Here is a 17582-nt window from a genome sequence, read left to right as displayed (position 1 = left end):
TCCCTCTGGTATTATCCAATGTGTTGTGTTTAGGCAGCTGTATACAATGTTAATTATCGCTGAAGTCAGAGGAAACTTTAGAGTAAATGTTCAAATGTATTAGGCTTGCAAAAGAAAGACAGGGTACCAGTAGATCTTTTGGACAGCATGTTAAACTAGAAGTGTTGCCTGCAGCTCTAAGTTTAATTTAACCACAAGAAGAAATACAACCCAGACATTTTAGAAACTGATATACTAGATTAACAGCCCATCAAGGTAACTTTCAAAAATATGTTTTATCATACATATTTACACCCGTTAAATAATTTGTTGGAGCCCTATATGCTATATCTAGGCCTACAAATAATAATCTATACATAGATTATATATCTATGTTACTATTAATGGACAATTACAAACTAGATAGCAGTACAAACTCATGTGTCCTGGTGCGATGTTGAGAGCTTGTACATGACCTATTGTCACTATTTATGTACGCCACCATTGTACCCTGAAGTATAATCCAGTGTTAAAGGACCACTTTTCAACCTATAGCTTCATTTAATTGGTCCTCACTAATGTTCATGATAAAATCCAACAATTATTTTCTACTCTGTGGCCTGTGCCTCATAGGAGGGCTGTGGGCAGTTAAAAAAAACGTCCACCAGTGCCATTGTTAGGCAGATTATATATATATATATTTTTAGATTTAGATTTGTATTCGTAAGAATGAGGACTTCCATTATCACATTGCAACTTTTCAGGAATGGGTGGATGGGTTTCTGAACTGCCCAGTGCCACAGCCCGCCTATGAGAGTAGTAGAAAACAATGGTGGCATTTAATCATGAACATCAGTGAGGACCAATTATACAAAGATAGGTTGAAAAGGGTTATAAAGACCAATATTAGATATAAATTAAAAAAAATATATTCTAATTATTACATTGAGTTGATATTGAAGAAAAAATAAAATGCTCGTTTATTCAATTAACCTACATGAGCAAAGGTTAATAGAAGCACTTTTGAGACACATTACATTTATAAAAGGTGATATTCTTGTTTGAATAATTTCCATGTTTTCTCACAAGCCAAACATGATTTTTGCACGCTACTGGTTAATTTGGCACAGCAAAGCTTGGTTTGTGGTTTCATTCTGCCATAACAGTGCATACAGTCTAGTAATTCCTCCAAAATGATTAATGTTTCTGTGATTTGCCTTTGGATCCACAGTGTGGCATCAAGCTAGTATCAAGCTAATGTCGGTCTCCTCACTGTACATCACTCCATTGCCAGACCTCACTTTTACAGTATGGCAAAGCAAGGTGATCTGAAGCCACATCTTCATGCTTTGACAGACAAGCTTTAATTGGTCACAATCAAGCTTATAGACATGTCCAAAGCATTGTAAAACCATGATACCAGAAGAACAAGCAACTGAAGACAAAGGGTTTTTTTTATGACAAAGGTAGAGGAGATTAACCAACCAAGGGCATATACGGTAAAACATTTCTCATTATTTTTGTTTCAATATATATACACTTGCTGTTATGGATTAAGGTTCAAATAAAACACACATTTTCTCAAAATAGCATTTTTGAAATACACACCATTCGTGTCACATAGAAAAAATGACAAACCAAAATATAACAAAATGAAAAACGAAATGTTTCAACTCACAAATGATTTTCCCTTTTATTTTAAAGTTTTTTTTCATATACAACATTGTATTTACATGGTCTAGTATTATTTACACAAAATAACAAGTGGCACTGTGTAGTTAGGAGTTATTTTCTTGTTTTTCTCATTCCCTACGGGTGTCTTTAAAATCAAAATAAAAACGATAAATTAAAAAAAGAATGACTTTTTGTTTGTTTGTTTCTCAGTAGCGCTATCTGCCACACAGTCTTCTGCAAAGTGCTGTCCTTTTCCCAACCCAGTTAGAACGGTTTCATCTTTACAAAAATACAAACTTGGCTAACCCTTCCCTCCTCCGTTACAGGTCATCTCCAAACCACCGCTGATCAGCACCCTAAACAGAGACCAAGCAAGGGTCTTCAATGTGTTCCAGGCCAAGGACCCCCTAGATGAGAGAGATGAAGCAAGGACCCCCACTACATATTGTATAAAATGTAAACGATTACATTTTTTTCATAGAAAGCTTCATAGACTTGTTTGACAGCACTATCATCAGTTGTGTAAATGAATGTTTGTTTACACATAATATTTTCTAATATGTTGGACTCATGTTAATGTCTAGCCTATTTTTAGAAATTCATTCATAAACCCTCAATACCGTGGCGCTGCACTTGGGTCGATCTGCTCTTTTCTGCCCTCTACACCAAATCTCTTAGCAGAAAATAGCTAATCTATAATCTCACAATGTGCATTGTGAGATTGTAGATCTGCTATTCTGTGAATATTCCCTCCAGAATAGGGATAAAAAGGGTTCAAATGGTTATGTAAAAAAAAGAAATATCCTATCACACAAACATTTGGCAGCCCCTCTGTAGTAACTCTGAGGAGCCCCTATGGCAGTCATGGTTCCCAAGCATTTTAGCTCAAGACCAAAAAAAAAGAAGAAATTAGATGTTTGCCCGGACTCAAAATAGTGAAAATAGCAGATCTACAAGCTCACAATGCGGCACAAAGTGGCACGTTGTGAGCTTGTAGATCAAAACAGACTGGAAGTGTCTGTGGTGTCTTTGGACTTGATTGTGTTTTAGCATTTTGTTTGTTTTGTTTTCATCAGCTAGATGCAATGGGCCTCATTCACAAACTCAACATCTACTATAGGTTTAACTATAGTCTTGATCTGAGTTAAATACAAATGTCAGATTCATGAAACTTGCAAAACCTTGATGTGTGTATCGAATGATGAAGCCCACGTATTTGTACATTTAATGTGTGGCCATGTGTGAAGCATTTGCATAGTTCACAATTATCCCATTAAAACCGGGAAGAAAGCATCCGTCTTATTTTAGATTTTAACGTTGGCTATTCAAAAATCGCAGATGTACAAGCTCACAGCGCGCCACTTCATGCCGCACCGCAAGCTTGTACATCTGCGATTTTTGAGTCCAAGTGTTAATGGGTCCCTCTCAAAAATCTGGAAAAAAAATAATAATCTGAGTGAGAAATACTGATTTAGAAGGCATTTGCAGAATTAGTTTAGGGTTGTGTGCAAGAAGAGGAAAGCCTGGTTACACTCTGTACTAAGACAACAGTTAACTTCCTCACCTCTATGGGGCCAATTACAGTATGCATCCTCTTATTTTAAATATCCGTATTTTCTATGAAAAGTTATCGGTACTTAAAAGTTGTGCCATACCTCACTAACAAAATGTTTCAGTGCCCCCATAGCTTGTCCAAAACAAGACACCCGTTATGATTGATGGTTGTCTGAAGTTTGAACAGGTGTCTTGTTTTGGACCAGCTATGGGGGCACTGAAACATTTTGTTTCTGGGGTTCATTTTCTCCCCCATGGAGATTTCCGAAAATACTTGAATCATGACCATACAACATTTGATTCTGTGTAAAAAAGATATACTGAATTGTATACTAAATATACATAGTATATAATAATATTCAAATGTATCTTGACACGGAGTAAAATGTTTTATAGTCATGATTCACCACAAAAAATCATGAACATCTGGAAAATGAATGGGTTTTGTTTTGTATCTAAAATCGCGAAAATCTGGAAAATTAATGGGGTTCGTTTTGTATGAACAAAACCGCCCAGGAAGAATGACGAAACAAACTCGAAAACGAAACATTTAATCGTGTCAAGATTGGACACGGTTTTGTGAAGGAGGCCCAATGTGTTTTTAATTGTTGACGGAAATCACCCACCCAACCAGAACGTCCAGCTGTTTGATGCAGTGTTAAGTGTAGTAATCTTTCTGCCCATACTGGATCTTCTGTCCTGAAGCCAACAGAGTGAGATCCATCATTTGGGCATGAACAGAAGAAAATAATGGGTGGGCTCGCCTGAGATGACTGATGAAGCCCCAGGGAAAGTATACAACAGAAGACAGCAGTGTGCCAGTGCTCAATGATTCAGCACCTGGAAAAAGGGTGGTATATAGTATAGATTGATTTGTTTCGCAGATGTCTATGTTTCAAAGAAAACCGAGAGCCTCATTTATACGTATATGACAGCAGAAAACAACTTATTTTCAAGTGAAAGATGCAACGCACCATGTCATGTTTTTCCACTTGAAATGTGTCCTCCAGCAACACATAGGACAATGTAGGGGGGAGGGGGGCATCACAATCACTTCAACCATATTTTATACTTTGCGTGCGTGCTTGTACATCTATTTTATTTGAAAAATATCAAAATATATCTGTACCATTTTGACACAAATAGTTTCCTATGGGGGTCCCTGCACAAAAGCACGGCATGTTAACTTTATGGCACTTCTACTCACAACCACTCATTCCACTTACCAGTAACCAACAAGAAGGCTTGAATCGCAGAGCTCACTAATTGTATTAGCAATGACAGAGAGAGAGAGAGCTATGGTTGGGAGGGGCATACAGGTAGACTGTACAGAGACACACACACACGCACACGCACGCACACACACACACACACACACACACACACACACACACACACACACAGTAGAATGCATTGTCAATGAGGTGTGTCGAAGCGGTCTGAGAAGAGCACCTGTAATTATACCAAGCAGCATCTCATTCCCTACCACTATGACTAGCACAGCAGCTTAGCCAATATGGATTGTATGTGAACCCCCCCTCCCCAAAACAAAACAAAACATGATCTCATCTTTACCGTAATCATCTTTAAAAAGGTGAGTTAATCATTAGTCAATCAGCATCAGTACCAAACACATTATCATCTCCATGTGAGAACATTAAAATGGTGATGTACCACTAGAATCAACGAGAAGGAAAGGATTATTGGTTTGATGTTCCGTTTGTGTGGCAGGCCTGGATTCCCTACATTTTTAACCCAGACAGAAGCCCAGACACTGAGAGAACCAGATAACAGCTGGTTATTTCTTTTACAGGAGTTGTTTCAAAGAAAATAACCTCCCCCACCAAATCCCCACCCCACGGCAACCCACTGAATCTCAGAAGACAAATTGCTGCATTTCTGCTGAGTTTAATTGAATGCGTGAAAACAGGCTTACAAAAAGCAGCGATGCTTGATCCTCTCCACCTGTTTCAATAGCAATCAATATGTTTACGTCGAAGAATTTGAAACAGAGGGAGGGACACCTTTCATTTATTTTGCCAGTGACTCATTGACTTGGCCGCACAGGCAGCATGTTCAAAGAATATTCAGTTTGGGTCTGTCAGTTGGGGCGGGTGGGCGAGGGATCGCCTTAAGTTTGGTTCTCCACACTTCAGCAAGGTTGGGGGCAGTTCACTGTCGATACATAATGGTGATTCTCCCTGAAAGTAAAGACTTAGTGAGGAACACCCTTTTGCCAGTGAATTATTTTCATTTCTGAAAAGAATATTTTATCATTAAGCGTGTGAGAATTGCTGGTTTGATTTCTCTTCTGAATTGGGTGGATTGACTCGGAAAGAAAGAACTGAATGGCACTACTGACCCTAGATTTTTTAGCTTTATCGGTCACGATGGTCGCGAGGCGTAGCGAAATGGCTTAAGACTGCAACTCAGCAAGGCTGTGTGTCCACCGGGGGCCTCTATAGCTATTCACAGCAAGGCCCTCTTGTTCTGGCATTCAGTGGAAAGGATATACTGCAGAGTGTTTCACATAGTGTTGACAGCGAATAATGTGTTTTCTTTGTTTCCGTTAGCAATGAGCAGATGCTGAGAGTTCAAAATGCTTCAACACTCTGTCTTTCAAGCAGGGACTTTATTATTTTGTTGGCAACGTGGCACCGCACCACGGGTAGCTGGGCTCTGCTGGCTCAAACTGAGGTGATTGGTAGACAAAAGCCTTGCAGGTTTTAACCAAAGACATAGAAAGGTAGACACCTCTTCCGGCTATGGGGTGTATCTGCAAAAATGAGGGCAAGCTTCCACGTTGGTGCTTCACTTGTCTCGTGTAGCCAGACAACTATTGCGAGAGGCAACAGTCTGGCAATGCAAGACTAGTGCTTCACAGAAGCTTCCACGGCGTCACAGAGCAGACGTTCGGGTATGATGGAGACAGCTTATTTATTTTTGGACCACAACGCTTATATGAAACGATTTTAAGATGACCCCATGTTATTCTCCATGGAGAAATTACTTCCGTGAACCAGGTGATGAGCGAGTGATGTCAGGACTTAGGCGCTCTATGCACACTCTTCTTACTTCCTTCACAGGTGTTGCCAATTATACTAATTAAGGCTCTGTTACATTTAGTGTACTGTGGTTCTCAAAGGTTTTAAATTTCAAGGACCCTCAAAACTCAGAGTGTATTTGTACAGAGTTACAGACGTGTACGGGGCCATTTGGAACACACTCAAGGACACTTTGAGACCCACTGGTATATCAGAGTGTTTCCAGTGAGCCAATAGCAGCACCCTGACTGTTTGACCAGAATGGAACAGAGCCTTCATTAGTATCATCGGTCACACCTGAAGGAAGTAGGGAAGTTCTTCCCAAAATGGCGTGTGTGCATAGAGCCAACAGATGGCTACTTTGTTGTGTGTGTGTGTGTGTGTGTGTGTGTGAGAGTGTGCGCGCTCACAAGCAAAGCACCAGCTTATAGTGAACCCACCTTGCCACAGCATTGAACAGGATGAGACACAAAGTGCTTCCAATTGCCTATTAACTATCTGAGGTCAGAAACAGACAAGAAAGCTGAGAAATAAACTAAAGAATAATAAATTAAACCACTTCTTTCTCTCTTTCTCTCCAATAAAAGCAAAACAAATCAGGAAGTCAAAGAGGAGGAGGAATCACACTACTGTACTAGCTAAGATTTCATCAGGGAAGCGTGAAGCTAGACTCGTACTAACAAACATACAACTTTTTTTCTGTTTTGTTCAGTGGACAGAGTTTGACATCAACTAAAAAAACACAATAAATACTCTTTTTGAGGGAAAACAAAATATAAGGAATATATCTCTTTATGAGCTAGGACATTTAGTAAAAAAAAAAAAAAGAAAAGAAAGAAAAAAAGGCATGTCCGTCTTGCAGACTCGTTCATAAAAGGGGGAGGGCGACCATTTTGAAAAAAGAAAGAAATATTTGTATCCATCCATATCGGCGGCCCTTCCCCTTTATACTTATGGCACTACAGCAATTCCACAACTTTTTATTCTCTCAGTTTTATCTTTTCCTTTAATTCTTACCGTCTGTTCTTTTTCCTTTTTTTTGTTTACCCTGAACACACAATGTCCCCTAACGGTACCTAGTAACACAGCTGGATTTCTGTTTTTTTTTTCTCTCTCTCTCTCTCTCCCCCTTTAATATTAGTTCAAGATATTCACGTTTGTCTGTCTTTTTTTGTTCTGTTTTGTTTGTTTGTTTTTTTGTCAACATAAAGTGCAACAGTGCTTTTGTTCTCTCCTCTGGCCACGCATCCTGGTGACCCCAAATGGTCAAAGGTCAAGGTTTGTCAGGGTCGGGGTTCAAGCTGGTCTCGAGGGTGGCGCTGTGCGCGCTAGCCATGCTGGTGGCGCTGTGTGCGCTAGCTACGCTGGTGGCGCTAGCCACGCTTGTAGCGCTGGTGGCGCTGTGCACGCTAGCAACGCTGGTAGCGCTGTGCACGCTAGCCACGCTGGTAGCGCTGTGCACGCTGGTAGCGCTGTGCGCGCTAGCCACGCTGGTAGTGCTGTGAGCGCTAGCCACGCTGGTGGCGCTAGCCACGCTGGTAGCACTGTGCGTGCTAGCCACGCTGGTAGCGCTGTGCGTGCTAGCCACGCTGGTAGCACTAGCCACGCTGGGTTCCTCCACCTCCTCTAGCTCCTCTTCCTCATCGTCGTCCTCCACCACTTCTCCTACGTCCAGCACCTCTACCTCCTCATCATCATCATCATCCTCATCCTCCTCGTCAACCAAACCTCCTGCTCCGTCCAGTGCATCGCCTCCCCCGCCCGTCTCCTCCGACTCCTTGGCTTCTTTCAGTCGCTCCCTCGGCTGCTCCGCGTTCTCCTCCCGCTCTCTCTGCTGGTAGAGGCCGCCCGCCAGCGCTTTGAACAAGCCCTCTTCGTAAACTTTCAGAATGGCCTCGCACACAAAGCGGTACTGACTCTGAGGGAGAGACGGGAGAAGGAGGGGGTGAAGAGAGAGGGAGAAGGATAGAGGATGGGAAAGAAAGAAAGACCAAATAACAGCAAAGTTAAGCTTAGGACAACGAGTAAGACGCGCAAACGCGGGAAGCGAACGCAGCTCGTACATATTTGGGTTTTGGACGAATAGCTGCTTTGGGGACTCCTTATATGGTGCCCCTTTTGTGCCCATATATGGAGCTGAGTGGACCTGGCCCCTTTTGTGCCCATATATGGAGCTGAGTGATTGCTGATGCAACACACTCCATATTTGGATAGCGGGACAGACACACGGACAGACAGACAGACACACAGACATGATCTGCTAGGTCTCATAGTAAGTGCTCACTGCGTTCGCAATCACTGCGTTCGCAATAATGCATATTTTACATTATATATATTTATATTACGTTGCTGTCGGGCTGAAATCTCATACTGTATCTCCATATTTTAACTTTGTGATTTTTTAATTTAAATTGAAATCCTGGAAAGTAACAGTATTGCACCGATTTATAATCCATTGTGCGAGTTTGTCACTCGCCGTGGAAAAGAGAACAGCCCAATCTAGAGCTTGTGTGTCAGCTATTTTCGGGGCGACCGCCATGCGATGAAATGCTCGGGTGTAATGCAGTGGTTCCAAAAGTGGGGTCCGGGGACCCACAGGGGTCCTTGAGGGAGTTCCAGGGGGTCCCCAGCTAAATGATAGTTTGTAACCAAAATGGACCCTTATGGGTCAGTAACTGATAGTTTGGAACCAAAATGGACCCTTATGGGTCTGTAACTCTGAGAGTGTACAAATGGAACCATTAAATGGGGGTCTGTAGACTAATACGCATGTCAACATGGGGGTCCTTGAAATTGAACGGGTTGAGAATCACTGCTAGAGCCGATCTTCTCTTATGGGGGTCCCTGGCATATCTTTTAAAACGGGGGTCCGTGGGCTAATTAGTGTCCATTTGGGGGTCCTCGACATGAAAAAGTTTGGGAACCACTGGTGTAATGTATACGTACAGGTGTCTGGATCATCATGGCTCTCTGGTCTCTCATGGTCCGGACGATGTCCAGGGGATACACGGGCTGACTGCACTCCATCAGACACAGCGCCGTCTCCATGGTGATCAACACGCCCGTCCGACCGATCCCTGCACTGTCGCAAAAACAGAGACACGCGACACGTCAATTATACAGGCTGGATGGCGCTCGCGTGGCACGGCCACGGTGCCCACCACCACGGAGCTTGTGGGTTCGAATCGTAGTTTGCATGTTCTCCCCGTTTCCCCTGGGGTATAGGTACCCTCACGAAAAACAAAACATGCAGGAATCCTGGTCTCTATACTGACTTCCCCTGGTCAGCCGGGTCGCCTGATGGAGGGGAAAGGAACTGGTTGGAATAACGTGTTCCTTCCACACGTTACATCCTACCAGGGAATCCCCCCCCCCTGTCTGTCTGTCTGTCTGTCTGTCTGTCTGTCTGTCTGTCTGATAGGTGATAAGAAGCCTGCTCACTCCTCATGCATTGAAGGGAGCATGAGCTCAGTTCTCTCCCCAGGCAGGGGCACGCATAACGACAAAATCGGGGAGAAAAAGGGGTAAAGACACAAATGGCTAATCTACATAATAACCAGCAAGACGCCTGGGGGTGAGAAGGAATTTGGTGTCATTGAACACTTGTGTCCTTGAGCGATAGAAACACACTCGAATGCACGCACATATTCCAAATACCTGCCAGGACATGTTTGAGTGCCGTGTCTGAGCACGGGGAGAGTATTGTCGCTGTCTGGCAGAAACCTCTTATCTTCGGGTTTCGTGAATGAACGCCCAACTTGATCATACTACAGCGTCACACACTTCAGAAGTAGCAAATCCACAAGCCCCAAACACGGCGCAAAGCGGCGCGTTTTCGACTCGTCGATCTGCCACTTTTGCAGTTTAAAATGTTGAATCCCGAAAAACCACAGTTTTGGACATGTGAGGTTTCCACCCGATAGTGATGATATAGTACATACAGTACCATCCAAGTTGGCACAGTATATTTTATGTGTGTGTGTGTGTGTGTGTCTATCAGTCCGCCTATATAATTGCATGTGTAAGTCTATTTTTAACGATGTGCATCATTATGAGCACTGTGAGCATGCAATTCCTCTGTGTGTGTGTGTGTGTGTGTGTGTGTGTGTGTGTGTGTGTGTGTGTGTGTGTGTGTGTGTGTGTGCGTAAATTTGTACGAGTATGTGTACTGTCTATGTTCGGTAAGCATACCTGTCCTCCAATTATGAATGTCCGTGCACTGCACACGCGTGTGTTGAGTGAGTGTCAAGTCTGTACACATGGTTGCTGCACCTTGTAATATGCTATATTTTCTGTACGCGACACTGGTGCACAGCGACGGGTACATCATCATTTAGTCCCCCTCTCACCTGCAGTGTACCACCATGGGCTGGTCCCTGCCGGCCCGTTTGATCCGCACCAGTGCCACAAAGTCCAAGAAGTCGGTGGAGTCGTCGGGAACCCCGTGGTCCGGCCAGGCCAGGTACTGGATCTGCGTCAGCTCGCGCTGCTCCTCGCTCTGACCACACAGGATGGGAAACAAAGAGCTCATTAAAGTGCCATGTACCAACATAGAAATGACCCGACACACTCTGAGCAGAGCTTCTATTATTATTATTAGCCCCGAGGCTGGGAACCAAATTTAGGAAGTTGAGAAGCACCCTGTGGGACCCAGGCTCATTAAAATGGACTCATGGGCCGACCATGAAAAAACGGAACCACAAGCCCTTTTTTGTCATACTTGATCATGCTACAGCCATTTTTAAAGACATTAAAAATCCCATAGACATGGCTGCCAAATGACATAATCTTCAAAAGCCATGTATTGGAGGGGCTAGCGCCCCACACACTGCTTCATGTGACTCAGAACCTTGTGCGTTCCTCTAAAAACAAGTTTCTTCTTCTGCATCCCCATGGCAACGCATGTGGCTCCATGGCAACCAACACAGGCAGAGGAGAATGCTAATTGGCTCCTTGTAGAGCCATACGTTTGGAAAGGTCAGGAAGCGCAGGCTTCAGGATAACACAGCCGCGACCGCTGTCATCTTCAATTACAACTGAATGTGGGGCTTGTGTCCCTAAAAAAGATCTATAGTCAACTATACTAGCCACTGTAAGAGCCACAGTGGTTATCCACTATATTGACCACAGTGTCCATCCAATAAATCAGTGGTCCTCAATATTATCGGCCTCCCGAATAATATCGGCCGATATAAGCATACATGTTTTATATCTGAAAATATTGGTATCGCTTTTTTATTATTATTATTAAAAAAAATGTGGGAGGTAGTAGGGCCTTCGTCCTACTCCTCCTGCCCAACACTCCCCTGGAGGGGGCGGGGGGGGGGGGGCGGGAGGAGTAGGACGAAGGCCCTACTCCTGCGCGTACCCCTCTCTCTCTCTCTCTCTCGCCCTCTCTTGCGCATGTGCGTACATTAAAAAAAATTGCCAAGTTGGTATAAAGTGACTTGTGACAAAGGCGTGTAAAAGCCAGGACATCCATCCTCCGAGGGTATATGTCCTCTCCGATTCGCCTCTCTCTTTCTCTCCCTCTCCCTCTCCCTCACTCCGTTTCTCCCTCACTCTGTCTCTCTCTCTCTCGCACTTTAATACAAAATAACGAACACGATATAAAGTAGAAAAGGAAACATGGATATATTAAGAGGAGGTGCAATTGTGTGAATGGAGGCTAATCCATCATCTCTGCAATCTCATTATTTTACGTGAATAATGGAGGCTCATCATCTTTGTGAATGAAGGCTAATCACTTTGATGATGCATACTTATTGTGAATGCATTTATATTTATATCAACTCGTCTCATTATATTTTTTAAGGTGCGCGTGTGCACACAAAGAGAGAGGGATCAGGAGAGAGTGAGGGAGAACTGAAATGAATTAACTTAAAAACTGGCGTAAAAAAGAATAATAAAAAGCGACACATGGCGGCCATGTCTATCAATATCTATCTCTATATAAACTCTTATTCATAAAGCAGTTATAACGGAATGCACGTTATTATTATACATTCTAGAAACAGCCAGCCAATTGGAGACGGTCTGGGCGTGGTTTCCACTCTAGCAGCGCGGCGTGTTCCAACTTCCAACCATTCCAGTGTGATCCCAAATCGTGTGGCACTGGGTCCCATTTTTCGTCTTTGGTATGACCCGGCCAGGGATCGAACCCCAACCTCCCAGTCCCAGGGCGAACACTCGGCCACTAAGCTGGTCATAGAGCGCCGTAGTCTGGTGTAATTTCACATCCTACCCGGTTTACTTTTATTTTCTTCCTTTCTGAATTCCCATAGACTTTATTTTTTTTAATTGCATTAAATAAGAACTGTGTTCCAAAAATTAACAAATGATCCTGGCAGTTTCACTCATATGGATATGAAGAATCAACTGACTGCGAGAAAACGCTAATGTTACTGCCGCTAATGTTACATTTTCGCTAGAAGCAGACTCAAATATGAGTGACCGACTGTTATAAATGATACAGATACACCTCCGCGACAATATATACTACAATGATTATAAGACGATTGTTTGATGATTGACGACCCATTGTTATTCTCGAGAGAAATCATACATCCGAGCGAGTGACATCAGGACCTTTATTCCAGTGTTTCAACGACCGATGAACACAATGAAATGGTCAGGTAAAATGGCATAATCGTGAGAGCCCTATATCAGTGTGTATCAACCTCCTGTTCTATCTCCTCCTGTCCGCCTGCCTTCGTCTCCCTTTCTCCTTTCTCCTCGGCCTCGTGTGTGTGTGTGTGTGTGTGTGAGAGAGAATGAATGACTGGTTGCGGTGGTTGGGTTGTCGTGGCAACCATATCCCAATAATACGTGGCCCGCATGCAGCAGCGAGAGCCCGAAAAAGAACAGCCCACACCAGTCGCCATGGCAACACACCTCCTCTGGGCTGCATGTGCTCTCTCTCTCTCTCTCTCTCTCTCTCATGATGTAATGTTCTTAATGTAGATGGAAGTTTGTGTCTTCAAAACAAATACGCAAGACACATGAGTGTAATAAATGTAGGATACCTGGATGTGTGTGTGTGTGTGTGTGTGCGCGCGGGTGTGCGTGCGGGTGTGCGCGCGTGCGTGCAGGGAGGAGAGAGATGTACCTCTGTGTGCGTGAGGGTCATCTCCCTGACCAGAAAGGCAGAGTTGCCCTCTTCAGTGTGGCACGTTACTGTAAACCCCCCATAGGTGGCGCTGTTGTCTGGGTTTGGCCAGTACTGATGGCACTTCACCTACAGGAAACACACAGGCAACATCATTAGACTGACACCAGACAACATCCTCTCACACTTACCAATGTTTAGCACATAAGGCTATATCTTGCGCCACCCCGGCTTAACCCTTATCCCTAAACTAATTTAGGGATAAGGTGTAGTTTCCTACATTTAGAAACTTCTTAATTCTTTCCCTTTCGGCTTTTCCCTTACCCAACCCTTGTTGCCAAAATCTGGAGATTGCAGCTTGGCGCACCTCGGTGCTTGTGTGTGATATGTGCAGTTAAAGCACCAACCAACAATCTGTCGCAAGGAGTCGCATGGCTAATCATTGCTGTGGTTTGGGCTTTAAGGTGAGTGTCACCAGTGGTGGACAAAAATCTTTTGAAAATAGCCGATCTACAAGCTCACTATGAGTCGCATTTGGCCGTATTTTCAAATTGCCAAAAAGGTATATAGGGCTGAAGTGGGTACTGTATGTTTTCTAATAATATTAGCAATCTCCAATCTTGTAGTGGAATAAAAGTACAAGATTTGGATCTGAGATGTTGTGGAGTAGAAGTAAAAGTATTGGAAATTGGAAATACTCACATAAAGTAACACCCAAAAATTGTACTTTAGTACAGTACTTAAGTAAATATACTTAGTTGCATTATACCACTGAGTGTCACACTACACTACATACCCGTCCCCTCTCCACCTGCGTGGTCAACATGACCACCATAGAGGAGCCCTGCTCCCACGTCATCTGCCAGAAGTCAGGGCACGTCTGGGGCAGAGGACCCTGGCACGCTATGTAGCGGTTTATCAGGCTGGAGGCTGGGATCTCCATCTACAGAGAGAGAGAGAGAGAGAGAGAGAGAGAGAGATAGGAGGACAACAAAGGAAGCTGATTAGAGCTGAAATAAGGGCCAATAAATCGCGATATATACACACACACACACACACACACACACACACACACACACACACAGTCACACACAGTCACACACACACACACACACACACACACACACACACACACACACACACACACACACACACACACACACACACACACACACACACACACACACACACACACACATAGTGTTAGTTAGAAACAGACCGTATCAAATATGGCTGACTGACTATCGTAAACGATGCAGAGACACCTCCCTGACAATTTTAAGATGACCCAATGTTATTCTCCAAAGAGAAAAACATCCACGAACCACTTGGAACCAGGGGATAAGCGACTGACGTCAGGACTTCGGCGCTCTATTGCCTTGTTTTTGAAATGTGCCACACAAATACAACTGCCTTGCCTTACAGGCGTATACTGATGTCAAGAGCTAAAACCCAGGCAAAACATCTCTGCCATTTCAATTATAATATGTTCCATGACCATTTGTTTCAAGAGTTAAATTAACACTGAGGTCTCAGAGAACATTATTGTCATTATTTTTTGTATGAAATGGGGGTTCGTATACTATACTGGCAAATTACAATGAGTGCCATAATAAGGGTCCATTTGGTTCCATTTGTGGACTCTCAGGGCCCTTCTCCACCAAAATAACTTTGGTTCAAGAACTGGTTCCGTTCTAGATTCTTGGAACCTTTCACGGAACCAACAGCAATTTTTTTATTCCAGTTCCGAAACAACTTTTAGGTGCGTGGGTGTGTGTGTGTGTGTGTGCGCGCGCATGGGTGTGTTCATTCAAGTTAATCCGTTTCAGCGTTTTGTTGTGAATCATTAAAGTTTGCACTGAAAGTATTGACACCACTATTGATTCTGTGAGGGTGTGCAGAGAGAGAGAGAGAGAGCGAGAGAGAGAGAGTGGGTGGGAGAAGAGTTGGAGAGGAAGATGAAAGGGGATACTCACATTGATGTAATTTGCATTGATGTAGTCATCTGTGCTTTTCAGAATGACCCGTGTGGCATCATCTAGGAAGAGAGAGAGAGAGAGAGAGAGAGAGAGAGAGAGAGAGAGAGAGAGAGAGAGAGAGAGAGAGAGAGAGCTGTCAGGACAACTATACAGCCATTTCTCTGTGTTAAGGGCTTGAGGCCTATTCATACTCCAGTAGTCATACTCCAGAACACTACAACATTACGTCACTGAGCTGCGATGAAGAGAAAACCACCGCTCTCCCCAGGTTAGGAGATATGAGCACGGTGATGGAATATGAGCAATGCCATCAAAACCACCGTTTTGGTGAAGAGGTGACCACCGAAAAGTTGGCAACTCTACACCTAAAACTGGAGTATGAATAGGCCTTTAGCCTGTGCAGTACAGTGATGAAGTTAGAGTGCAGTAGCATCAATTTCTAGAGCACATTTATACACACAGTTATATTACATTTGGACGACATCGTTATCTGCAATTATGCAGCCGATGCATCCTGATTTTTAACCACTTTCAACCCGCCGTCTCTATTTTTGGCATGTCATTATTATACGAGAATAAAACAAGTTAAAAAAAGTCACTTTGTGACTCGCACTTGTAGATCAACTATTTCAGCTATTTTGTAATTGTTTTTGAAAGAAAAAAAAAATGTGTCAGTGTCTTCTTTGTATATTTAAGTTATTTGACAGATCAACCTGGTGCAATTTTTGATTACGAAGCCTAAAAGGTAAACGGAAATACAAATTCTCGTTCCAATGTTCAATGCAAAAAACACAATTGAATCGCAATTATTTGTGTGACAATTAATCGTCAACTTAAATATGTAATCGTGACAGCCCAAGTTGCAGAGAGCATGCATGAATACTCAAGACTCGGAGCGCAGTGAGACACATACTGTACATTTACCGTAAGTAAAAATCTGGCTTTAAGTGCCCAAAGGGCTTATAAACAAGGACGTTAAAGTAGAAACGTGTGAACATACATGGAGAGATGTCTCGGTAGCGGTTTTTGGAAACGTTCTGAGGTAATTTGGCACACAGCATGGTCATCCCCGGCCTCTTCCTATACAGTTGCTGTGAGGGCAAAAAAACAAACGCACAAAAGCAAATGGATTAAACCTCGATTCATTCTCAAATGCATGACCGTGACCTCAGTGTGTACCATCACGCTTTATAATAGTAAACGAAGAAGTATTTCAAATGGTATAATGTATAAAACAAGTATAAAGCAAGTGATTGAAGTAGACCATAAATGCTCTGACTGGTCGATTCAGTTTCAAAATTCATGAATGAATGAATAAATCCCTAGTATTAAAATCTCTATTACAATACTGTAATTTGACCCCCCTCTCCTCTCTCTCGGTTGATTCTATAAAATAAGTCTTCACAAATTCAAACTGCAGTTTGAATCAGTCAAACAAAGAGATTAACTGAAACCGACACTGGAATGTTTAAGCAACATGAGAGGGAGTCGTCTTAACCCGCCAACACCAATGATGTCTCTGTTTGAAAGGACAAGCGAGCGTGCACATGTATTATGAGAATGCATGTGCGTACAGTCACTCAGTCCCCCAGCATCCGCATTGGGGGTGGAAAGCACTCTCTGAAAACATTGTGATGCGTTGTTTGTGAGCTCGTCGATCGGCTATTTTCAGCTAAAGCATGTCCCACAATAGCCGAAAAGAGAAAAGACGCTAGCATAGAGCCCTGAGGGACTCCGCTCAACCATATTATGGGGTTTAAGTGGTTAAGCTCAGATATTCCAATGAGCAAAGTGAAAGGAGTATGTCTGAGAATGCATGCAGTGTCCTAGAAAATCGCCTTTCCTCTATGACAGGGACGCTCAACCCGTGGGTCGCGACCCCTCGGGAGGGGGGGGGGGTCGCCAAATAATTTTGGGGGGTCCCCAAATTATTTTGCAACTGAATGGCTGGAAAATGGAAATGAAGAGTTTACATAGTACACATAGTATATGCATACACTTTCCTTAATGATTAGATCTGGTTTCAGTTAATTTATGATGTATTTTCTCTATTATTAAGGTTATTTTTGCAGTCAGCTTGTATTGGGGGTGGGGAAGGGGGCTCTATGAGAACATGTCTAATTCAACACTAAAAGCTGCTAACTCGCAGTCTCACGCACACACGCACGCAGGCACACACGCAAGGGAAAAAGTCCTCACATGTTTTTACTTAAGTAAAGGTCTGGAATTTACTTAATAATGTCC

The 17582-nt window shown here is 43.2% G+C and overlaps 1 protein-coding gene across 4 annotated transcripts in view; it reads right to left on the bottom strand.

Annotated features, from left to right (window-relative positions):
• Window positions 1-1658: 1658 nt before the first annotated feature.
• ptpn4a (protein tyrosine phosphatase non-receptor type 4a) overlaps window positions 1659-17582 on the bottom strand; it is a 106876-nt gene continuing 90952 nt past the window's right edge. For all 4 annotated transcript variants that reach the window (XM_080786317.1, XM_080786319.1, XM_080786318.1 and 1 more), the window contains exons 21-27: window positions 16339-16429; window positions 15336-15397; window positions 14156-14302; window positions 13360-13488; window positions 10601-10749; window positions 9198-9333; window positions 1659-8169 (exon numbers count right to left, since the gene is read on the bottom strand). In XM_080786317.1, the coding sequence (XP_080642443.1) occupies window positions 7525-8169; window positions 9198-9333; window positions 10601-10749; window positions 13360-13488; window positions 14156-14302; window positions 15336-15397; window positions 16339-16429 (1359 nt within the window). In that variant the 3' untranslated portion in view covers window positions 1659-7524. The remainder of the gene's footprint in view (window positions 8170-9197; window positions 9334-10600; window positions 10750-13359; window positions 13489-14155; window positions 14303-15335; window positions 15398-16338; window positions 16430-17582) is intronic.

The sequence above is a fragment of the Protomyctophum bolini genome, assembly GCF_963924005.1.
Source record: "Protomyctophum bolini genome assembly, chromosome: 16".
NCBI classification, from domain to species: Eukaryota; Metazoa; Chordata; class Actinopteri; order Myctophiformes; family Myctophidae; genus Protomyctophum; species Protomyctophum bolini.
The sequence above is the reverse complement of the archived record's forward strand: the minus strand, read 5'-3'. Positions and strand labels throughout refer to the sequence as shown.